The sequence below is a fragment of the Perca fluviatilis genome, chromosome 21 (genome assembly GCF_010015445.1).
Source record: "Perca fluviatilis chromosome 21, GENO_Pfluv_1.0, whole genome shotgun sequence".
In the NCBI taxonomy this organism is placed as follows: domain Eukaryota; kingdom Metazoa; phylum Chordata; class Actinopteri; order Perciformes; family Percidae; genus Perca; species Perca fluviatilis.
The window spans coordinates 10,512,629-10,537,340 of NC_053132.1; the positions used below are offsets into that span (position 1 = coordinate 10,512,629).

Genomic DNA, 24,712 nt, shown 5'->3' on the forward strand with positions numbered 1-24,712 from the left:
ACCGATTACAACCGGCTTTTCACAAAATCAAGAGATATCTACAGTTTATCATCTTCCACCTTACTTTATCCTGTTGATGGTGAGTGAACGACACCCTGCTTCAAACTTACAAAGCTGTACACAAAGGTGCAGCTTTCTACTGTTGGCTACGTTTCAGCTGTGGATTTACTTGATAGTAAATAACAACGAAGAAGATATTCTGCTGTGTGAGCTCGTCCTCACCATATTTGGAGAAGAAGTTGATGATTGTGTCTGTCTCACAGTTGCGGTAGAGGTCAGCCAGCTGAGAGCAGCAGTTGACCGCCATGTTGTGGACGCGGAGACGCCTTTGGCCGCTGCAGCTGGTGTAAAGCACGGCGCACTACAGGGAAACAAACAAGACGTGCATTTCTTACAAATAAGCTGACTAAGGCAGTGTTTACATTTAGTTTTTCCCTTTCTACCAAATGTACTATGTACAAGATCTAGCTGTGGATCAAGCTTCGCAGGTTAAAATTGCAGTTGAGGCAGCACCATCTAAAAAAACACCCCAAAAAGTGGTTGGTATTCAAATTTCCCGCCATTGAGGAATTTGATGCCAGATTAACAGACTGATTTGACGTCAGCGATGCCAGGTTAGGTGACTCCAATCAACTATGGCACCTCGAAGCTTAGACTTATTCTAAAATGTCTGATTTGGAAACTATAAATGAAAATGTGTTCCCCTTCTCCTCAAAAGGATTTTGTGGCACACACCTGCATGAGTGCACCCGTCTCCTCGCTGAGCTTGTCGTCGTGTTTGAACTCGACAGTGATGGCCTTGTCACAGTCCAGGCCTGCCAGCTCCACATCTGTGGTGTTACTCATGAAGAAGGAGCCAAAGAAGTCCGTCGCCCGGATACCTGAGGGGAGGGGAGGCAGGAGGATCATAAAGTTGGGTTGTTACAAATCTCTCGGTCTGCCTGTTGTTTTGTTTACAAGTGCGGGAGCCTCACCTGTGCTGGTTCGCACCCTCATGACGGCATCAAAGCCGACTAGTTTCTGAACGTCTCGTCTGAGGTCGTTCAGGAATCGCTCCGTGTCCGACTGAGCCTGGGATGACATAACACACCATGAGTTACGCACAAAAGGTACATGTTACACAGTGTTGAATGATCCAGTTGGTATTTCAGAGCAAAAAACACTGAGAAATAGCAGCATTATACATCATGAAATGCAACTCAGGTTGCCTAAATATAACCAATGTGAGAGAAACCATGCAGCAAAATGAGACGGAAGAAGGAAGAGGGTGACTTTCTCTCACCTGGAAGTAGGTGTATTTGTAGATAGAACCTCCAGTGGAGACAGGAACCACCCCTAACGTGGCAACGTCCACATACTGGTTGGGGAAGAGGAAGAGATCCACACAACAGCCCTGGGCTACACACTCCTTAGCCAGGGTGTTGTAAAAACCCACCTGGGGCTGAAACAGAGACTGTGGATGTGACAGGAGAGGACTGGGAGTCAGTGTGGAGTCTTTTTGGCTGATATAAGAATTTTTTGCCCCAAAGAAATGAGAGGTACATATTTCGATGCAACATACAACAGATCATTTTTTAACAATACAAGTGGACAATAAACTTGCTACAACCTTCTCCTTATCTGTCCCAACCAGCTTCTTGTCTTCTCTGTTCTTTAGTTTTCCAGGAGCCTCTGCGATGGGCAGAGAGGTGTGAAACACAAACAGCTTCCCCGAGCAGTCTGCAGCCTGAGAAAGTGACACACAGTAACATAAATCATCTGGCATGTCAGCAGTACAGACTTGGTGTCATGTATCCGGATGTATTTAGACTGGGTCAAGATCCATCGGAGTCATCCCGCTGAGTCATTCCTATTCATTTTTAGTTTCAGAATAGCAGCAGAGGGTTCAGTTCATGAAGTATGCCAATTATATCTCTGAAAAAATTAGCTTGTCACCTCAGGTGTATTTACATTAGTTCTTTCAATCCAAAATGTTCCAGGAATTTTAAGTGTCAAGAACTGAAATTCATAGTTCCTCAAATGGTTCCTGGAAAGTGCTGGGGAAAAGGGTCTGCGTTAAAGCTTTAAATTACAGGGCTTCCACTTTTAAATTCTGGCTTTGGACCTTTGTTGCCTCTTTTACTCTATACTATCAGCTTTCCAATAAAGGCAAAATGCCCCCCAAATTGGGTATAAACTTAACCAAAAATGTTTTATTTAAGAAGGTTCTCTGTGGGGTGCCTGGCTATGTTTTTCTTGTATGCACAAGGACAAAGTGGTTTCACACTACACCAGTGATCTGCAGGTGGCAGTAAGGCGCCAAGAAATGCAGCAATGGGGCTGGCTTACAAAAAAGAATAAAAAGAAATCCGCTTTGCAAGTGTTTTATGAGGAAGGAAATGCATTCAACATGTTTGTTAGACCTCAAAAATCCACACAGAAACTGTGTTTACAAGAAAGATCGACTGCTTAGAAATGTATCAAGAGCTGAGGGGTATTGCACAAAAGCAGAATTTATAAATCCAGGATACCTGATAAAAGCGAGGCTTGATCTAGTCTAATCTGTGTGGCCTGGCTTGGCCTTCGTGAAACGCACCAAGCCAGGCTGCACAGATTAGACTAGGTCATCTAAAATAATTAAAGGTGTATTGGTCTCTGAACAGTCTGCCATTGTTAGAACCACTAACACGTGTATACCACTTTAGTTACGGTCCTTCATCACAGACTTCATTTAAAAACACATTTGCAACTGTATCAGCCTTTTCTAATTATCTCAACTGCTGTAATATAATCACCAACAACAGCAGTTTTCATACAGCAATATAACTGTAACACTGACTGTCACATGAATAATTATAAAAATAATGGTCACAAATTTAAATAATAACGGTGCTTTACTGAACAGCAATATGTACCATTTGTATTTTAATGCAGGCTAATAAAAATAAGGTAAAACCACTGCTGAGTGAACAGAAAAGGCCCCAGGATTAATAAATCCTGGCTGTTAGCCTGGTCAGGAGCAGAATAAATCTCTATGGTAACTCAGGTGCTTCTGCTTTCATGCAACCAAGTCAAGGCTTAATTCATCCAGGATAACTGGAATATCCTGGCTTAATCCCTTATCCTAGTTTTGTGGAATAGACCCCTGGAAAGACTTTCCAGACTTACCTTGAGTGCCTCCAGTCCTGCCTGGATAACAGGTCCAAAGACTGTCTCTGTCTCCCTGGTGTCTGCAAACATCTCTGGGATCTGGTCCAGCAAACTGGAAAACACAAACAGCATGTCAGTAAACCCGATCCATTAGTCTGTCCATACACCTCATGTATTTGTTAATGTGTGAGTGTGCGTGTGTGTGCCCACCTCTCGATAACAAGCCGGCTCTCGTTTACGTTGACAAGGAAGCCGTCGAGCAGGGGCACAAACATGTCGGATACATCTGACACCACCAACATCTGGGGCTGGGCCAGGCTCGCCTTGACATTGTAGAAGTGCAAAACCTTGTTGTAGGTGACAAAACCCACCCGCACTACAGAGTCCATTTCTGGGTTCTCCCTGGATGCAGAAACAGAGGATGAAATGGGAGAAAGGTCAAGTTTCCATTTCCATATATGAGCTGGAACTTCAGCTCCATGTAAATCCTCACTTCCCATCTCTGATTCTCTTTGCTTCCTTCCTTTCTCTGCATCTCCTCACTTAATTCTCATTATTTCTTCTTTCTCTTTGCCATATTTTCCATCACTCCCACTTCCCTTCCTTGTTGCATGCTTAATTTCTTCCCATCCTATCCTTCAGAGCATTTCCCTGATCTATTCCATCTTTCCTTTTATCAGTCTTTTCCTCACTGGTTCAATGTGTCTCCCCTTCTCCCCTCTCTTCCTCCTCCTTTCTTTCTCTGTTCCTTTCTTTTCCTCCTGCTCATGTCTTGTGTGTTTCTGTGTTTGAGTACCTGGGCAGGTAGTCTAGGAGGGTCTTGAGTTCCTGGCAGACAATGTTGACCATCCCGCTCTTCACAGCGTTGTAGGACACATCGATGAGGAAGATAAAGGCTGGAGGCTGTGGAATCTTGTTGTTCTGTTGGTGACAAGTAAATACTATGTATTAAGTCATGTGTAAATAATAGTAACATATTAATCAGACAGAGAGATTCTGCAACGTCATTTGCTCATCAGCTGAATAGTGTCAGCTTTGTGTATCAATAAAAATCAAAAAGGCCTTTTTTTTTAGCTTTCTTTCTGAAAGTATCCAAAGAAAATTGACATTTCCTTCACAATAATACATTGTAATCACTGATTCAATCTTGGCCTAAGACCAATCATATGGTTGGTTTGACACCTGCAGCATTGTATAAGCAATTGAATACACTGTATCCAAAATGGCATCTTTTATTTTTGTCAAAGTCATCAGGGTGGTATATTAATGTAAAAATGTATGTGGGTACATTTATCTACTCTAATAACTAATTTGACAGAAACTGGAGAGCTCAGGTCCTTATTTTGGTTTTGTAAGCTCCATATCCCATAAATACCAATATTGATCCAGCACTCGTCACGGTAACAGAATGTATTGTTAGCTGACCTGCACAGAATCCTTTCCAAGCGGATACCAATGAAATAACATGTAGAACAAACCAATTTCAGCAAAACTCAATTGAGACAGTTACCTACAGGCTTTGTTTTTAGTAGTTCATTGGATAATAACGGAGTAAGACTGGCTTGTTTTCGTAGATTGTTGTTAACAGCTTTGTTCATTATTGTGTCATTCTGACCTGTGATACAATTAAACAAGCCTCTATTCCAGAAAATTACTTTTGCAGATCCCTGAGGGGAATCATGGGTAAACAATCCGCTGCAAAATTGATTGAGTCCAGAGTCCAATGAGCAAAAGGTTTGTTTCCTGCAGTAAGGACATACCTTGCAGTAGTCGACCGTGGCCACAAACTCGTAGCTGCCCAACGACAGCTCCGGCCTATCATAGCAGTCCACCCTCTTACCGGTGTGGTCTAGATGCTGGAAGTAATGTGGAGGCACTATGGGAAAAGAGCAGGAAGGGCAAACAGATAACGTCAGTACAATGAGTTTAATATAAATGTTTGTTAAAGTTTTAATACATGAAAACAGATACAAACTCACCCTCTGTGACGCAGCTGCAAAAGCCACACTGGAAGCGCCGACCTCCCTCTATGAACTGCATGTATGGACACATGTAGGCCTTGCAACGGTTGCAGCGGACTGGACCAGCCTCGCCGTGGTCCACCAGGTATGGAGGCGTCTGACAAGGAGTAAGAGAAGCCTTATCCAATAATCTGGATATCTGAGGCTGACAGACTTGATTCATACAACTTAGCTATGAGGGTGACTTCCTCTAAAAACCTAATGTGGGCAGAATTACTGAAACAGGTGTTAATGTGATGTAATATAATATTTGCACCCTGTTTCATATAAAGTGGGTTTTCTTGCGCAAGTGATGCAACATAAAAAACTGGTCTAAACATTTACTTTGTGATGAGTGCATGAAACAAGGTCAGGCAGCCACTCCCACCTCTGTGATTTTGAAACAGATTATCCCACTGACATCACAGGCACTAAAAACTACGTACCAGGCATTGCCCTGAAAATTAATCTTTTCAAATCAGGTTAAGGGTTAAAACGGTCCAACTGTTATGAAAATCTCAGTGGAAGATAGAGCTGCACTGTTGAACCGACAGATGAGGAGTGGAGAGCAAAGGAAGCTTCTTGTTGGGTCAGATTAACACTACTATCTAAACACTTGCAGGGCTGCAATTTACGCTTATTTTATTGTGGATGATTCTAACAATTATGTTTATTTGATAATATATATATATATATATATATATATATATATATATATATATATATATATATATATATATATATATATATATATATATATATATATATATATATATATATACACTATTTTTTTTTTTTTTTTTAAAGTGCCTGTTATAATTTACCATAGCCATAAGGCATGTATTCTTTTGTTATTTGACCAACAGTCCAAAGCACAAAGATTTTCAGTAAAATTTTACATCTTGCATGACGTCTAGGGGTGCATGATTCAGAAAATGTCACGATTCAATATACATTTTTAGGCTCACGATTGAAAATCGATTTATGATTCAAAAACGATTCTCGATTCAAAAAACATCACAGTATGTAAATGTAGTTACTTTTACATGTGATTGCAGTAGACATAAAATTATAAAAAATAAATCATTGATTTTGAATCGGTAGAGCTTGAATCGCGATTCGAATATGAAATCGATTTTTTGCACACCCCTAATGACGTCTATAAATCTGTCTTCTTTTGCTCAATGATGGTTTTGGTTTGTGTCATGCAATAACTGCCACAATTTCAGACAACAGTTCAGAAAAGAGAGCCCTGTCTATATATGGCTTACAGCATTTACAATACAGGAGAGAATGGACAGACGGGGGGGCATTGCTCACCTCATCTGGCGGCAGCGTGGCGAGGGGCTTGATGACAGCGGCCAGAGGCACCTGAGACTGCTTGGCCATATCAGCTGTGCAAGGCACATTGTAGGCCGTACAGCGAACAAACCGAGGACTGGCATTCCCTAAACACAGACACAGATTCACCATTAATATCAAAATCTTTACACAATCCACGTAACTTTCCGAGATGCAAAGTTTGTTTAACATTTCTGATTTTTGTTTTGCTAGTGGGTGAAGAAAAGTGACCTTAAGGATAATTCTGTGAGATTGTGATCAAAAGGTCACAAGTTTAAGTTCCTGAACCCTTTTGGAAGATGTGGGTGAGGAGCTGCCAGATGTGAATGTGCTTACAGGAAGTAGAACCTACCTTGGTCTTTGGCCTGGAAGTTGGTGGTGACCAGCGGTGGGACCTGACCTCTGACCCCTGTGGTAAATGGCTCCGTGCACTTAGCTCTGTCATCCTCTATTACCTGGATCTAAAAATGAGGGAGGACGACAACAATATCCATAATTTATACATGTTTACAGCATAAATACACACGTTAGTAGGGGTGTGACGAGACACCCAGCTCACGAGATGGACAAGACACGAGATCGAGACGAGCCAAGATTTTAACACTATTTTAGAGAAAGCTTCAATGAAGAAATACGATAATGAAAAAATAGTCCTTTATTCAATCGAAAGTCTCAAACGAGCAATGAAAGGTTTTGCCACAAACTCAAATGACTGGCTTCTCTCCTGTATAACTAACAGTTACTTATTCCATATGTAGGTGGAGAGAGAGTCTCTTCACTCAGAGAACCAAGGTTACAACGTAACCAAGCGTTTTCTGGCAGTAGTTTAGACCAGTTAAGTACTTGGATTTGTCATTGTAGACAAAGAGAAATAAAGCTCATTTTACTATTGTTTCACATTGATTACATTCTAAAGCACAAGCAAATTACCATCAAACACTCAACAGATTTTTGTGAAGACAGATGCTCTTTTCTCCTCTGCAATTTAGTCATTGCATCAGCAAACAAGTAGGCTACTCTAGTATCGATTTAGGACCATTATAGGACGAACAGAGAACATTTCTCTTTGTTTAATATCATTAAGTAAAGTTAGGTTTTGCTGTCCGCTTCCCAACTCATTTTAAAAAGGACAGAAAGAGAGTGGTCTGCGCGAGACAGCGCACAGTGAACTGCACGCTGCAGACGTGTGTGTGTCTCGGCCAATAGAGGGAGAGAGGGAGAGAGAGAGAGAGTATGCTCTAATGTTCTAACGCTGTGTTTTACAGGCAGCTTTTTTCTTCCGCTACTGCTCTGCAAAAGTTAACTCTGAGTCAACTTTGGAGAACGGGCAGGGGGATCTTCTATGCTAATTTCAAGGTCAAAGTCAGACTCATCCGTCATGCTGACCTTCATGCTGAGTGCACTCTGCACTGTACTGATATTGCGAGACACTTCTTACCTCAAATAGAAATCTCGTCACGTTTTAATCTCGCGATATCTCGTGGGACGAGATCTCGTCACACCTCTACACGTTAGTTCACAATATATTGTCCATGGGTCTCAAAAATTCTAAAAGAAGAACATTTAACACACATGCAGGAGACGACTTTTACACAACCCCTCCACGCACATCTGCAGCTACAAAACACACACTGAATAAAGGGATAAAAAATAAATAAAAATCATAGTCATGACCAGTGATGCCACGTAACGCGTTACTTGTAACGCGTTAATCTAATCTGACCACTTTTTTCAGTAACGAGTAATCTAAAGCGTTACTATTTCCAAACCAGTAATCAGATTAAAGTTACTTATCAAAGTCACTGTGCGTTACTATTTTTGTCATTTTCCTTAGTAAAAAATATATATTTTTGCTTTCTTCTTGCGTCTTGGGGACTGAAGTCGCGTTATGCGACAAGTCACGCTTTTCAGCATGAGGACAGGTCACGTTTTCCGCATGTGGACAGTTCCGCGTGTACCATGCAGCGGCACAAACGTAAAAACAACAATGGAGGGAGGAGAGAGATGCGCGCTTTCTAGCTGGAAATACAGTCACTATTTTGAGTTTGTGTCAGCTAAAGACGGCAATATTAAGGTTGGTTGTACACTCTGTGCTGGTGGCGACAAAGTGCTATCTAGCTACAAAAACACTACGGCAAATTTGAAGAAACATTTGGAGTCGCAGCACTGCAGTCAAACTTACAGAGCAAGTCCCAGCAGGTGGTGCGAAGAAGAGAGAAGGAGGTCCCCCACCACCCAAACAACAAAAGCTGGACATCGGTGCAAAACCAGTAAGTGGGGGAGAGTTGAAGAAGTTGGTCGGGCACTAGGCCTATGTTGTAGCGGAAATGCTGCCCTTAAACACGGTTGATTCGCTCTCTTTCGTGCCATAATAAACCAGATCCCTACTACTGGCAACGCCGAGCTGCCTCACAGTAAACCGGTTGTCATTTTTATGTTGAGGCTGTGGGGGTGTTGTCGGCAGTTGCTGAATGTAACTAATAAAGTAACTTGTAATCTAACTTTTAAAATCAAGTAATCTGTAAAGTAACTAAATTACTTTTATAATCAAGTAATCTGTAAAGTAACTAAGTTACTTTTTCAAAGTAACTGTGGCAACACTGATCATGACGTAGGTGAAATACGACAAAGTTCATGCTAAAGTACAGTACGTTGTGTAGAGTCACAAGTATGACAAACTGACTTTAAATCAAAACTAAATGACATCTCCTGGAAAAAGCACAGGATTTATCAAGGCATGCCATTAATGCATGGAATTGTGGGCAAGTCAAAACATCGCAGGGTAGCATGCAAGGCACAGAGAGGTGGTTTTGAGGCGGTGGCTGTCTGAGCAGTATGACTGACAAACCATAAACACTACTCTCAAGTTCTCAAACTAAGATAGGCTGCCTCAAAGCCCTGATCAAACACACAGAAAGAGTGAGATGGGAGTGAGGTAGTAGGAATGACCAACACAGGGTTAAGATGAAGTGCATATGATGAGAAGTGGAGGGGAAAACTGACAGCGACTGCTTTAAATGGAGACATATCTTTGGACAATGTCCTTAAGATTATTAGTATTCTAAGGAGGGCCACAACTATATGACTTTTATAAAATAATCCTTATTACACTCTATAAAACAAAAAATGATTCTTAAAGGAATAGTTCAGCATTTTGGGAAATGTGATTTCTTGCAGAGTTAGATGAGAACCATGTGTAAAATGCGATACATCTTAATTAGCGGTGCTGGTTGGCAGACTTTGTTTCCTTTGGACAGAGCCAGGCTAACTATCTCCCCTGTTTCCAGTCCTATTGCTAAGCTAATTTAGCTGGCTGCCGTTTTATATTTAGCGTACAGAAATGTGGGATGTATGAATCTTATGATCTTACTCTTGTCAAGAAGCAAATAAGCATGTCCCCCAAAATGTCAAACTACTACTATTCCTTTAAATAATGTAATTATTGTAATAAATGTAATGTCACTAGTTTTTTGTTTGGACCGCGACAATTTTATTTGGGCATTAGTGCTGGAATATATCAGATACCAAAATGTATCTGTGATAAATGTACAGCATTAGTGTATGTTTCCAGTCCAACGGGGTAGAAACAATTCTGGTGAAATATTAAATAGCAGAGATGGCTGAACCGTTAACATAATACATACACAACATATGTTTTTAACGTAAGTAGTGTAAGTTCTTCTTATTTCCAACAGGAGCTCATCTTTAACATTTTGAGTATCACTGACTTTGAGTGATTAGAAGGACAGAACAGGAGGTGAAAGCTGTGGGTTATTGCAAGCGGGCAGAGAGGACCGGATGAAGCAGAGGAAAAAGGCAGGCACACAGGAAACTTACTGGGCTGGGGATAGCGTCTGGATCTATTCTATGTCTTGATTTCTGCACAGCCGGCATGTCAGACGCTTGCTTTACATTCAAAAGTTTGTCCAGCAAATTGTGCAAAACAGGACAAAATAAAAAAAATAAAACAAAAAAAAAAAAGAGTGAAAATATAAAAAAAGAGTGTGAGAAGAGAAAACTCAGCAAGACTATGCCGAGTAGCAGGCAGCACTGTTATTCAGAGAGAAACTGATCAGTAGTATTGATTATAGATTAGTGGTACTGTAGACTATGACAGTCAAGCGTGAGTAGACATAAACTAATATAAGCCTGTTTGACACACATGCTAAGCGGCTCTAAATGTAAAGACGGCTACAGAAGCTTACAAAGTTAAAACATTACGGTTAGACTTCTGTGGTGCTAGAGCTGGGCAATATCAAGATATTCATAGGGGCATTCTCAAAAATCAACATATACTATCACTATACTGTGATATCCAGTAGTGAATGTGATGTCCCAGGTTAAGTTAAGTTAATACATTTATGCTCATTTCATTTCTTAACTTTTCTCAATTTTAACAGGTAAAAGCCCCCCAAAAAATCTCTTTTGTTAAAAAGGAGATCTGGCCTAGAAGGCAGCAATTAAAAACAGCATTATGACAATAAATACAACATTAATAGGCCATGAAAAACTGAGATTACCCAGTTACAGATATTTGGATTCATATTGGACTGCATAGTAAAGTCAATTGTAATACTGAACTAAAACGGTGGACGTTTCATTCATTTTGTCAAAAATACTCTATGCTAAGTGCTTGGTATCATAAATTAAAATGACAGCTCTGGTTATCATACCACAATGTGATAATATCATAAGAAATCCAGTTCAATATAAGGATGATTTACTGCCCAGCCCTAAGTGGTCCATGCAAAATCATATACACTCAAGTGTCCATTTTATTAGGTACACCTGTACAATATAATGCAATTCAATACAACAGCTCAGCTATATAACCTTCATGAAGTTTATAATGTTCGGTTTTTGTTGACATTGTCAGAAATCTTTCAATTCAATTATTTAAATATGTTTATTATAGATGGTTTAAGGTGGTAGTGTAGTGAACTAAATTATAGGTGTTCCTATTTTTTTGTCCCCACTGGACAGCTCATGTTTACATACATGGGGGCAGAATATTAAAAAAACACCTCTGAATATAATGCATTTCAGTACAACACTACTATGTCCTCAATACTAAATTGAACTAAAACCTCTATGTCAAAAAGAACAATTATACGAATCGTAAAATTGGACTTTATGCTACAACAGATGTAGCATTAACAGTATCAAATTACTTTAGATTATGCAGGTGTACCTAATATATTGGACAGTGAGTGTACATGTCACTTGCAAACTCACTCTGGAAAAGTCATCTTTCCTCACTACTACTTATCTCAAAACATGGTGTAAAGAACACAAATGGACAGAGATAAACAATCAGCATGGGTGTTGGGTCGCAAACTAAGAAATTTGGTTTTAAAAAGTATGTGTGTTTTTTTGCGTCCGCTCACCGGGCTAGGAATGGCATCTGGGTCAAGTCTTTTCTGTGCAGCAGGACCAGGAGCAGGAGCAGGTGCAGGGGCTCCGTAGTTTGGTTGCCCAGGATAAGGACCTGCATAGCCAGGCTGAGGACCTCTACCCTGTCCAAACGCACCTGAAGAGAACAAGAAAATAAATTAGTGATGGAGAACCAACACAAATCTATTTAGCTTTCACTTAGTGGGCATTCACACAGCCTGCGTCGGTCGTCAGATGGTGCGGCAAAAACGCAATTTTGAATGGGGGTAGTGCGTTTAGCTGCGACTGGGTTTGACGCAGGGGGGACAGTAAAAAAACCGCAGCAGACCGACTCAACTTTTAGAGAATCGCAACCCCAAGTCACGCTCTGGTGGCCAATCATGTAACCGCCGATCAGACTTGTCAGTCAATTTTGAGGTGGTGTGAGAATCCTGTACAGGAAACATCACTGCCTCTATCGCTGCCACAAGAAAGTTTTAAAACACGAGACACAAGCACTGAACTGACCACGAGTTTGTGTAATGGCTGAATATTTGCCAAACAACAAAGCACAGTCGATCTGTCTCGCTCGTCTCTTTTATTTCTCCGCGAAATGAAGTTGCCTTGAAAGTGCGGTTGGAAACTCCGAGATCTATATACGATCTGACGGAAAACAGTAACTGTGAAATATAAATTCCACTTGTGCTACATTGGGGGGTTGAAGAACACAACAGGACGTAACACAGATAGGCCATTTCGGTGACACCGCCGTACAACCCAGTGACAAATTGCGGGATTGCTTATTTTGGTCTGAATGGGCCCCTAGTGGCCGTCTCCTCACCATTCTGCTGAGGAGGGTATCCTCCCTGCATGCCAGGCTGAGATGGAGGCTGCTGCATGGGCCCAGGAGGGCCTGGTGGGCCCTGTGATCCTGGAGGCAGGTGGTTGCTCTGGGCCATGGAAGTGGGAGGCATCTGAGTTCTGATAGGAGGGGGGCCTGATTGGTAAGGGTGCGGCTGTGATGGAGGGGGCTGCTGTTGGGGTGGCATGGGGCCTGGGTACTGGCCAGAGGGCATTGAGGTTGGAGGAGGACCAGGAGGAGGAAAAGACCCAGGCTGAGAGGAAGGAGGGGGTGCCCTAGGTGGGAAGGAGCCCTGGGTGGGGGGAGGCGGGCCGGGGGCGAAGGCAGGCTGGCTGACAGGTGGAGGTGCTGAGGAGAAGGGCGGCTGGGTGGGAGGGAATGGCTGCTGTGGCTGGGACACTGGGTGAGCAGGTGCCTGGCTGGGTGGAGACACAGGACCCGAGTAGGAGGAGGGAGGAAAAGTTTGCTGAGAGGAAGAAGGTGGCAGCCCAGGAGAGGGGAACTGCCGTTGAGAGGTAGGGGGAAGAGAAGAGTTAAATGGCTGTTGAGAAGGAGGTGGTGGGCCTCCATAGTATTGTTGAGATGCTGCAGGGCCACTGGGAGGGGGTGGTTGGGTCTGGGCAGGGGACGCAGGGGGAGGGGCTTGGGTGTAAGATGGTGGAGGTGCGGCTGAGTAGGCGGTACTGGCAGGATGCTGTGAGCTGCGAGGTGGAGCTAAGGAGAGAGCAACAGACAGTGTGATCATCTCCAGTCCATGATACATACAGCTACAGCACTCACATTTAAATCTTTGTTATGCCCACACCCCAATATTCCAGTTAATTACACTACACTCCAGTATAAATCAATCAAAATTTACCATATCCTGGCCCTGTAGGGGTTGGCGCTCCAGAGGTGATCTGCATCCCAGTCATCTGGCTAGTGACCTGCTGCATTGAGGGCTGGGGCCCGTAGTTTTGGGGATAGGAGGGTTGTGGCCCTGACAGGTTCACAGCTCCCTGGTTGTACAGCTGAGACGCAGCAGGCCTGGAAACACATAAATCTTTCAGTGAGTGTGTGTGTGTACATGCACTTAAGTAACCGGGTTACAGTCAGTTATCTGGAGTAAGCTGATTAAACGTCACGTAGATGAGAAAATGTACATTTCTGTAATCGGGGTAGGGGATTAGAGAAAACTGGATTCCCCCTGCTAGATTTCTCCCGGAGAACGCCGATTTCTTGGCCATGTTAATGGGTACCCGGTTTTTAACATGTACGCATGTGCAGGACAACGACTTCACACAGGGAAAGTAGCAACAGAACGGCTGAATGAAAGGAGAGATCATGGCATATTCATGGATTCTACACAAAGTAGCTTCTAGAAGTTTAAAAAAGTCCATTTGTTAAATTCAGACGCAACAGGGGGAGGGAAGGCCCCGCTCTGTCCTCTCAGTCAGTCTGCTTCAACACACATACACTCAAAAATAGTCAGGATCGAATGATGCAGCATCTTCTATCCCTAAGACAGTTAAAAAGAGAAAGCCATGTTTCCAAAATACTGTTGGGGGTAGAGGAAAAATCTCATTGGCCTGCCACATGCACCCGAGCGCAGTAACCTGGTTACTACAGTGCATGTAAACACACTGGTTAACATTATATACTAAATGCACTACCTGGCCTTATATTGTGTTTAATACCAGCATATTTAGAAAAAAGAAAAGCAGCAACTGGAACTCCGGTTTTCTCTCAGATAATTTTCTATGCTAGGCGTTTGAAGCACGAACAACTGCTGTTTATTACAATTACATTTAGTGCGTTTTTAAATAATTATAAACAATAATGCTTTGGTTGGTTTGGAGTCCACTTTCACTCCCAACTAACTTGACAGTCTTCTTGGAGGAGTACCAGGTCCTAAAGTTTTAGACAGTCTCGGCGCAGTTATTTGGTGTCTAAATGGATTCCGTCACCTGCTTGAATGAGCTGAATTTATGAAGTGAAACACGTAGAATTTGAATGACCTGCTACAAGTTAACCTCAAATAGGAAATAAAAAAAAAATGTCATCATAGTTGGCATTAAAAACACAGGTTGTTTGAATACACTTAAATAACAATCAATCAACATGTAATTACCTAGGTGGGGCCTGTGTCAAGGGTGGAGGTCCATTCTGCATGTCCCCTTGACTGTACTGATTATATGGTTGAGGCGCCGAGACTGGAGGGGTGCCAGAGGTGGGAGGACCCCTGGCAGGACCTGAAATGCAGGGACAAAAGATTACTAACATACCTGCAAAAAGCATAACCACTCCCTGCAACAAATAATCACTTATGTTGTCCCTCTGTTGAAATATGCACACACGTGGTACGCTCCATAAGGTTTGTCACGTAGTGGATCCGTGTGCTGACGTGCACTAACATGTTCAAGTGGCACGGTAACTGGCCAATGAAACATGATCATTATAGCGTTTCAAGCGGGCTCTAAATCAAAACACAACTAAGCCACACAGCCAACGGACGGGAAGCACAAAATAAACAAAATGTTGCATACTTTCGATATATTGCGATAACAATATTGAGTCGATATATCTTGCACCCCTAGATATAACATCGCACAACGTGATATTACGATAACAATATTGAGTCGATAGATCTTGCACCCCTAGCCACTGTGTTGCCTAAAGACATTTTTAGAACTAACTGATTACATTCCCAGATTTTGCCTTTGGGGTTAGGAGCACAGACTACATACTACAAAGTGGTAAGAGGGCCAGTCAAATCCATGGGGCTGATGTTCTGATGAAGGCTGGAAATAGACACCAAACATCTGACAATTTTAGGATGTAAAACCTAGCTAAGCATCTTGACAACTTGTCTTTGTTTTTTTACGGTTTTAAAATTTCAGTCATGAGAAACTGTTAGCCTACAAAAAAGGAGAGAGAGAAAAAGCAAAAAAAAAAAAAACCTCTACCTTCCCTACTGGTCACTCAAAAACAACAACAATATGCATGTAAAAATATAATGTGAACAAAATAGAAAATAAATATGACCAGGGGATGCAGAGATTGAATTTGGAAAATCTATCTCACATAATAAAAGCATAGCTCACATTTCTAGGTAATACAAAACATTTGGTAATAAAAAAAAAAAAAGGTTAGTAACTGGCTGGCTGTTATGCTTAACAATCACTGGCGTTAGGTAGACTCAAAAAAGCTTCTATTGTACATTGACAAAAGCGCATGGCAGAAATAATAATGTCTGTAGGTACAAAAGGGATTCAATGATTGCAGAGCACGCGGAGTGTGAAATGAGTAAGAAAAAGAGAGGAGGCAGTTACCTAAGTCAAGAGGAGAGGAGAGGTCAGAGACTGGGTTGGCAACCACAGCCTTAGAGGGAAAGTTTGTGAAAGGAGAATAACCTGAAATACAAGAAAAGAGGAAGGCAAATACAGAATGATGTAGGTAATTGCTTAAAAGCAATGTGAAGATATAAGAGGGTCAGTCAAAATTCAGATTAGTGTGTAAAGGCACAGTGTTGTTCTCACACATACATGGACAATAAGATGGTGAGAACAAGGTGGGTAGGGGACTCAATGGTTAGGAGTTAGGACTAGGTTAGTTAGGACTAGGAGTGCATAAAGAGCATCACAGCTGACCAGGGTTGCATCTTGTAACCCTTATTTGATAGCTCCTCGACTCTAGGGCCGAAATGATTCCTTGAATAACTCGAATAATTCCATTAATAAAAATCCTTTGTTTAAACAATGTTAAACGTATTGCTCACAGTGTTTCCACATGGATGATTATTAGTGGTGACACTGGTCTGGTGCTGCTGGCGACACCTACCATGAAAACTGACGGCGCAGTTTACAAAATGAAGAAAGAGAGGGTAAATAGGGAGGGGCTAAGAGAAGAGACAGGCTGGAGAAAACAACAATGTGTCCAAAGTTTGGAATCAGTTCAAATGTAATTAAAACAAAAACTCTGTACAGTATGTCTACTGCAAAATTGAACTAGCTCACCACAATAATAGCACAACGTCAATGCTTCAGCATCTCAACAGAAAACAGTCTAACTTAATCGTCCATTCAACGAAGCGGACCTGACAAAAGTAAATCGCAGAGTCGTATGGACGATGAAACTACACCAAACACAACAACTACCAAAAACAAAGACAAGAAAATACGTAGCGGTGACCACAATTTGATCTAAAGAGCCGACTTGTTGACTATCCCTTCGGAAAAACAGCTGACTGTTGCGCACCATTTTCTCTCACTCTCTCTTCATGGAGAAACAGCTGATCAACAATCTACTAGAGTGTAACAATTCAATTCAATTTTATTTATAGTATCAAATCATAACAAGAGTTATCTCGAGACACTTTACAGATAGAGTAGGTCTAGACTAGGGTTGGGTATCGTTTGGTTTTTTTTCGATTCCGGTGCTAAATCGATACTTTTAAAACGGTGCCGGTGCCTAAACGGTGCCTGAACCGGTACTTTTCAATAAAGTTAAAAAAAAAAAAAAAAGAAGAAAAAAAATAAGGGTAGTAAACAACAGTCAGTGACTTGTTTATTGCTAAGGCCATGGTCAAAATTAAAGATTTAATAATAATGTAATAACTATAACAATAACAAATTTCACCAGTAAATTGCTGTTGAACCCCAGATGGGAAAAGGGTATTTTACAATTACTGTGAATGCACCACGAGGCTACCTGTTTTAAGTGAATGCACCGTCTGTGTTGTTTAATTCCGACAACGGCAGCTGCAAGTGAACGCACCGTCTGTGTTGTTTCATTCCGACCATATAAACATACTGTATATCTATGAATTCCGACAACGGCAGCTTCTGCGCTGCAGAGCAGACTGTTACATCCCGCTGTTGAAGTCCTCCACAGTGAAATACAGTCACACTTTACACTGTTTAACGTTAGCTGTCAGCATTTTACCGGTGTTTAATCCAGCTGCTAGCTAAAGGTAGGCTAACGTTACATGCTGTCAGGTGTAGTGTAAAGTCAAGCACCGAAATGAGGCACCGAAACTTTCGTTCTTATTCGGTCTCGTTACTACCGTTTACGTCGGCACCGGTTCCCTATTGGCACCGAGTTTCGGTACCCAACCCTAGTCTAGACCACACTCTATAAATTCCAAAGCCCCAACAATTACAGGAATTCCCTCAAGAGCAAGCATTAGCAGTGGCTACTGCGACAGTGGCGAGGAAAAACTCCCTTTTAGGAAGAAACCTCGGCAGACCCAGACTCTTGGTAGGTGGTGTCTGACGGGGCCGGTTGGGGGTGTGATGAACAGTGGCAAATAATAGTCACATTAAAGATAATGGAACAGTGGCTTTGAAGGTCATCGTGGAAGTTCATGTCATAGCAGCAATCAAATATATAAATGAAAATAGGTTAAGTATAACTTATATATACATAAAAGTCTATATACAGATAGGGTTGGGTACCGTTTGGTTTTTTATGATTCCGATGCCGAACCGGTACTTTTAAAACGATTCCGATTCCTAAACAGATTCTTGAAAAACTGAAAGGAAGGCTTTTTAAGGAGTTTTTTTTTTTATTGAAAATTATTTAAATGTAACAATATATTAATGTTTTAAAGTACTTAAATATATAATAAGTAAACCTAAGTCACCTAACACACAGCTACAATAATTTAACAAATAACAGTTACACTATTAACAAGTAACAAAATAAATGTTGAGTTGGTATGCCAACCAGCTTCAAACTTTAGCAGTTCTTTTGCAGAAAAATGACCATATTTGCCTTCTCTGGCAAGATACTACACCTCTCCTGACTTATGACATGTCCTGCAAAGGAGAAAACTCTCTCAGATGGTGTCCAAGAGCCCCCACACACACACACACACACACACACACACACACACACACACACACACACACCCACACACACACACACACACACACACACACACACACACACACACACACACACAAACACGTATGAGTTTGAAATGGCTGACAATTTGGGGAGGCTGTCTCGCCTCCCCCACCACCAGGCTACAGGGTCTTGTCTTGAACGATAGACCAGCAGAGTAAGTGTAATGTTTACTAGCGATCACGTGCAGTCAGTGAATGGTTAATATGCTTTCACGTCCGTTTTGGTGAGCCCAGAGGGAAAATATGCCATTTTAAAAGTAGCCTACATTTACGGTAGCTAGCTAACGGTAGACTACAGAGAAAGTGTGATATTTTTACGTCCGTTTCAGAGCGTGTACAAAAAGGCGTCTATCAGCAGGGATTGTAGAGTGCATGTCGGGGGAATACCACGGACACGCGCTTCACAACACGAACGGGCACGTGCGCCACTTGGCAGAAAAGGGAGAAAAAAAAAAAAGAGGCTGCCGCTGTCCAGAGCGACAGTCGGAACCGGAATGAGGAACCGAAATTCGCGTTCTAATCCGGTCCGAATATTACCGTTTGCGTAGGAACCGGTACCATAGTGGAACCGGGTTTCGGTACCCAACCCTATATACAGATCAGTCTCAGGTTGAAACTTGTAGTTCTGAAAGTTAAGTTGCATAAGGTAATGATTATGTATGTTTAATGTCTTAGTTTGAGGTTGTTATTGCATTTCAGAAAATGTTTTCTTTAAAAACAATGTAATATGGCACGTAAATGCACTTAATGTTTAGTTTTTTGAGAGCTATTTTAAGCAATATATATGTTGCTTTTTCCGAAAATTAAACCAAACTATTGTATATTATTGCTCTTCAATAAAATAAAAGTATTTCTTATCCGATTACTTGATTAATCAATGGAATAATCGGTAGAATACTCGATTACTAAAATAATCGATAGCTGCAGCCCTACTCGACTCCTCGGTCCTCTGCTGAACCGGAAGCTGTTCTGTCATTCCTTGGTGAAGGCTGTCTCAAAGCTCTTATTTCTGCCCCGAAAACCGAGGTGCGGTTCACAGAGGGATCACAGAGGAGCCATGAGTGAGGATACACGAGAGCGGCCTTCCCGGAAGCCGTGCAGCTTAAGGAGTTGTTAACTCGGCCCAAACAGCTGACGAATTCATGTGACACTTCAGAGGAAAGGACGTCTCATCCCTCTAAAAACATTTGCTCGTTGCCTCTCTCCTCCCATGATTTCCTTGCGTCTCTCCGGTGCCTCAGTGGTGGGAGGGACTAATGCGTGATTTATGGTCCTGCGGAGGCTCAACGCAGAGCTTTCGCCGTAGCCTAAGTAAGTGTCCTGAAGTTTATATTTGGTGCACTGGTCCAGCATGTGCGCGAGTGTGGGGTAAGACGAGTGAGAGAGTGACGGCGATTAGCTTCGGAGCGAGTAGCGGCTCTAGAGTCATAGTGAGAGAAACAAAGTGTCTCCCCTGGGCTTTTTGACCACGGTGGGAAATCTGTAGTGGTGTCAACAATAATCGATTCGGCAATGCATCGCAATGCGGGGCATGCGCGATTCTGCATCAATGCGGCAAAGTGCCATAATCGATTATGTCACTGTTTATTTTCTGGCCTTGAGTGGACAATAAAGTTGTGAAGTTTCAATTACTTCTGTATCAAAGATACAGGAGAGTGATAATACACACATAGCAGCCAATAAAATCTGTTGTTCAATATCTGACTTGTATTGCCTCATGACAGATGAAAAATTTGCCTTGTTGTGTGCAGTAGAATTTTGATGCATCGCAATGCATCGTAGAATCGAATAGAATCAAATCATTACCTGGTGAATCGTAATCGAATCGTGAGGGCAGTGCCAATGCACACCCCTAGAAATCTGTGCACGTAAAAGTTCACCCTCTCCTTGATTTCATGTTGTTTATGAAGGAGAAACAGGAGATGAGTAGGGGGAAATGCAACGCTACCAAGCCACAGCCAAGCGCCGTGAGTCACGACGACGTGTACTTTCCCTTTTTGAGAGGTGCACGCCGTTAGGAAGGGAGGCAAGTGGAGGAGTCAGGGATGTAATTTAAGGGTTATGAGATGCAACCCTGGTGTCTCTCCCTCTCAACTCACTTGTACGCAAACTTGTTCAGAAGCAGCACTTTACCTTGTGGTGGAGCCCCAGGCTGATAGGCTGAAGAAGGGCCGTTGTAGGGTGCGTAAGGTGCGGGGTATCCCCCATCCAGGGGTGCGTAGCCGGGTTGGCCATAGCCAGGCTGGGGCTGGCCATATGGAGAGGCCATTGGAGTGTGCTGGTTTACATTCATCCTCAGTTCATCCCTAAATCTGGAGAGAAAAAAGTGTTACTCTTATAATTCAAGACTAAACTTGTTCAGCCTGTTTGCAGGCTCTAAACAGGGATTTCACCACCAGGACGCCTGGAGTGTAAAATCCTGTAAGACAGGGATGGTATTAATGACAAAGGCTGTTATGGCAGTCTCGGGTTCCCCTGATCCTGAAAAGATGGGCTTTCTTTCCATGAGTGGGGGGAATCTGCCCACACAGCACTTCTCACTCCATGGAGGAAAATTTGGACTATAGACAGAAGCTAAAAAAAAAAAAAAAAACACAAACAACTGATCTTAGTAAGAATGTATCCTGCCAACTCTCGCTCTCTCTTAAGAAAAAAATATTCAGCAATTCAGTTTAATGTTCTTCGGCATATAGGGGAAACTTTTCCATATTCAACTAAAAACAAAGAGAATTTAAGGCAGTCCTAAGATATACATAACCCCAACTGAGTGTGCTGTCACAATGCACCTGAACTAACAAACAGGAAGAGTAATGCAAAACACGTTAAGCTTGCACAGATTGCCTCTACAAGTTTCACACACAAACCAAACTTTTTATGTGACGGTAAAATGTCCTGGTTCAGTGACAACACCTTTATTGGCTTTTTATGTTTACATTGACCACACCTACAGTTTGCATCTCAATCATTGAATTCACACAAACACACACACACTAGACCAACACTTAAACCAAACAATTTCAATAATTTAAAGCAAAACAGACACAATCCACAAGACTAGTAACTAGTACTGCTCTCTCAACTATGAGGGGGAGATAAAATGCCGTGAAGATGTGTAATGTCTACTGTACGCATGCATGTGCCTAAGACTGAGTGTTTACCTGAGACTAAGTGTTTACAGTTCATGAGAAGACCCCAGAAGGTAACTTAGTGGGGCAGTGAGTCAACTTTATGAACAAGAGAATTCCGGCATATCACATGTCAACTTTAACCTTGCTAACACGAGCTTCACGAGTGCCGTTGTTTATTCACTTGGCTTCTGGAAAACCTATATGACATGAGTGAGAAGTATCATCTAACAGACAAACATGGGCTAAACGAGCAGTGTCTTTGAATAATTCAGCAGTGCAGGTGCCACAACGAGAAATACAATCGCTGGAGCCGTACAGCTATTTATTATGTCAGGCCTACCAACTGACCCACATCTGCTCTCCTGTCTGATTTGCATATTTAAGAAAATAGGTAAGCAATTTCAGTAGAAACAGTGAACTATTCAAAACGAGTAAAACAACGTATTCTTTGAGAATAATAAATGCCAGCTTCGTAAGTTAGGGGTAAAGTGTGATAGCAGCAGTGTGTGTGTGCTAACGTGAAACAACCTCAGTGCCGCAATACAATTAGCTCGCGAGCTAGCTTACGTTAACATGTCAACCAAAACGCTCAAAACACAGAGCCTGGTTAACATGGTTACGAGTCTAACCAAATTTGATTCAACAAACTTCCAAATCATAAGGGTTAACTTAGCTTGCTAAAGTTAGCAACCAGACAACCGTCATAATGACAGCAACAGTGGTTGAATCAGCTGTGACCAAAACGCCACAACCGGAGATAGCTAATATTAGCCTACTAGCTCAGCTAAGCTAGTAACCTCCAGCTATTTCACAGAGCGATGCTAGCCGTGCCATAGCATTAGCTAGCATTAGCAAACGTAGCAAAATCCAAGCTCTACTGTCAAGCCGGGCAGAGATGTCATACATTAACTGGTGTCAAATCGAAACCTACCTCCAAAGTGTTGTAAATAGTAAGGCTATCCTCTGCTCGGGAGAATCTGTGAAACCCGGTGTCAGACAAACTGTGAAGCCGATGTCGTCCCGGGGTGTTTCTCACTAATCCCTTCTTGGTGAGCAGAAGCGGACATTCGGCGGAACTGCTGCAGCGCTGTGCCACGTCCACATCCGGGCACCGCAGAGCGACTTCCTCCACATTCACACACATTCACCGAGAGATAAAACTCTACAATATTAAAATATATACACAAAACAGCAAAAAATAATAACAAATATAGCCCTAGGCCTTGAAAATATAGAAATCTAATAAACTACATAAACTATAGTGATGTGTGATGAAAGTGTATAGAGTTAAAATGTGCAATCTGGGCCAAGGAAGGCTTTGGTTACTGAGAGCAGTCCAATGCAATGTGAAGTTTACTATAAACTCAGTTATTGACGTGTAAAATAATATTAATAACAATTGACACTTTGTTCTCTAGATTTAGCAGAGCATTTTGTATTACAATGCAATGGAAGGTAGGCAGTCCATGCACAACACTTTTACATTTGAAACTATTATACATTTAAAATATTTTATGCACACGCACCTAACAATATTTGTTTTCACACAAGGTTTGACACATAGCGAGTATTTCTATGGTGATCCTTCCAGTCATCAATCAGATAATTACAGTGTGACAAGAGCTGGCCATCTGAATTGGGCCAAAGTGTCAAATGTGAGCCAGATTTGGCTACATTTTGGGGGTGCAAACTGCTCCCCTTAATGAGACTTGTGCCAAATGTGGGCCCAGCTCACCTAGCATCAGGTCCAATTTGGAATTATTTTACATGTGACTATTAATCACAAACATTATATTAGATGATCAGATTTAAGCTGTTGTTGGGCAAAGTCATTTTGGCTTACTAAATTCTGTAATTATCTGCCTTTCCTCTGCAAGATCAGAGGTGTTGAATCTGATGAACAGCAGCCTGAGTATTGAGCCAGTATTGATCATATTTCCCAACACTGCAGAAGGGCAGGGCTTTCTGTGTTAAATTGTGTTTATTGACGTCTGTACGAAAAAAAAGAAGAAAAAGATATGTCCTAGGAGGTCAACTCCATCTAGTACCCCACTCTGATGCCACCGATACATTATATAGACCACGTGTCAAACTCAAGGCCCAGATTTAGATTTAGATCCGCCCCGTATATCAATTTGGGTTCACAATAAATTTTGGCCCACCTAGTTGTGCACCAAACCAAAACACAGGAAAGCTTTTTTTTAAACTGCAATTATATGACATTCAAAGCAGAATATGTCAGATTTGCCAACTCTGAGACTCAGAAATCCCCCCAGAAGCAGAGAGTTTTCATATTCAGGCTGTGAAACAGGTTGTTGTTAAAAAAAAATTATCATTGTTTTTGCATGATTTGCTAAATTTGAAGGCTAAGGAACTCTTTTGATGACTTTTGTAGGGCTTCATGTCAACAAAAATGCGACAAAAAGCGTACATAAATGTCAGAAAAAGCAACAAAATTACAAAAAGGTGATAAATGTCTGAGAAAGCCACAAAAAAGTCTGAACAAAAACAACAAAAAATGAGGAAAAAAGCTACCAAAATGTTTAAAAACACGCTGTAACAAAAAGAATGTCAATAAACTCTACATGTCTGGCCCTTGGTGTGATTCTCTTTTTCCAGTGTGGCCCTTAGTGAAATTGAGTTTGACACCCCTGGTATAGACAGTAAACCAACTGAAATTCCTAAAATATTCCTCCCTCTGTGGTTTAAGGTTGGGGTGCTGTGGGTAGTAGAAGACAAATCTGTGAGCCGCGGCTGCTGGCCAGACTGGCTGAGCTGGGGGTCAAAGAGGGAGTGGTGGCAGTGGTTATTTTGGGAGGGTTTATCAGCAAACATCCCATCCTGTACAGCGTGTTTGAGAGTGACATGGCAAGTGTTGAATACGAGAGAGGATGAACACACCCACCGACCCACACACACACACACACACACACACACACACACACACACACACACCCACCGACCCACACACACTCACAGCAACCCTGCCCA

The 24,712-nt window shown here is 41.9% G+C and overlaps 1 protein-coding gene across 4 annotated transcripts in view; it reads right to left on the reverse strand.

Annotated features, from left to right (window-relative positions):
• The window catches only part of sec24c (SEC24 homolog C, COPII coat complex component), a 29,126-nt gene extending 6,302 nt beyond the window's left edge, over positions 1-22,824 (reverse strand). Inside the window, exons 1-20 of one of the 4 annotated variants that reach the window (XM_039788589.1) lie at positions 22,653-22,824; positions 20,727-20,905; positions 16,017-16,097; positions 14,816-14,936; positions 13,565-13,731; positions 12,685-13,419; positions 11,858-12,000; positions 10,308-10,376; positions 6,823-6,931; positions 6,450-6,577; positions 5,109-5,247; positions 4,890-5,005; positions 3,926-4,050; positions 3,340-3,531; positions 3,148-3,241; positions 1,610-1,726; positions 1,283-1,453; positions 975-1,071; positions 736-881; positions 223-361 (exon numbers count right to left, since the gene is read on the reverse strand). In XM_039788589.1, the coding sequence (XP_039644523.1) occupies positions 223-361; positions 736-881; positions 975-1,071; positions 1,283-1,453; positions 1,610-1,726; positions 3,148-3,241; positions 3,340-3,531; positions 3,926-4,050; positions 4,890-5,005; positions 5,109-5,247; positions 6,450-6,577; positions 6,823-6,931; positions 10,308-10,376; positions 11,858-12,000; positions 12,685-13,419; positions 13,565-13,731; positions 14,816-14,936; positions 16,017-16,097; positions 20,727-20,886 (3,049 nt within the window). In that variant the 5' untranslated portion in view covers positions 20,887-20,905; positions 22,653-22,824. The remainder of the gene's footprint in view (positions 1-222; positions 362-735; positions 882-974; positions 1,072-1,282; positions 1,454-1,609; positions 1,727-3,147; positions 3,242-3,339; positions 3,532-3,925; positions 4,051-4,889; positions 5,006-5,108; positions 5,248-6,449; positions 6,578-6,822; positions 6,932-10,307; positions 10,377-11,857; positions 12,001-12,684; positions 13,420-13,564; positions 13,732-14,815; positions 14,937-16,016; positions 16,098-20,726; positions 20,906-22,652) is intronic. The other 3 variants (XM_039788592.1, XM_039788590.1, XM_039788593.1) reach the window with 3 other exon arrangements.
• Between the last annotated feature and the right edge of the window lie 1,888 nt (positions 22,825-24,712).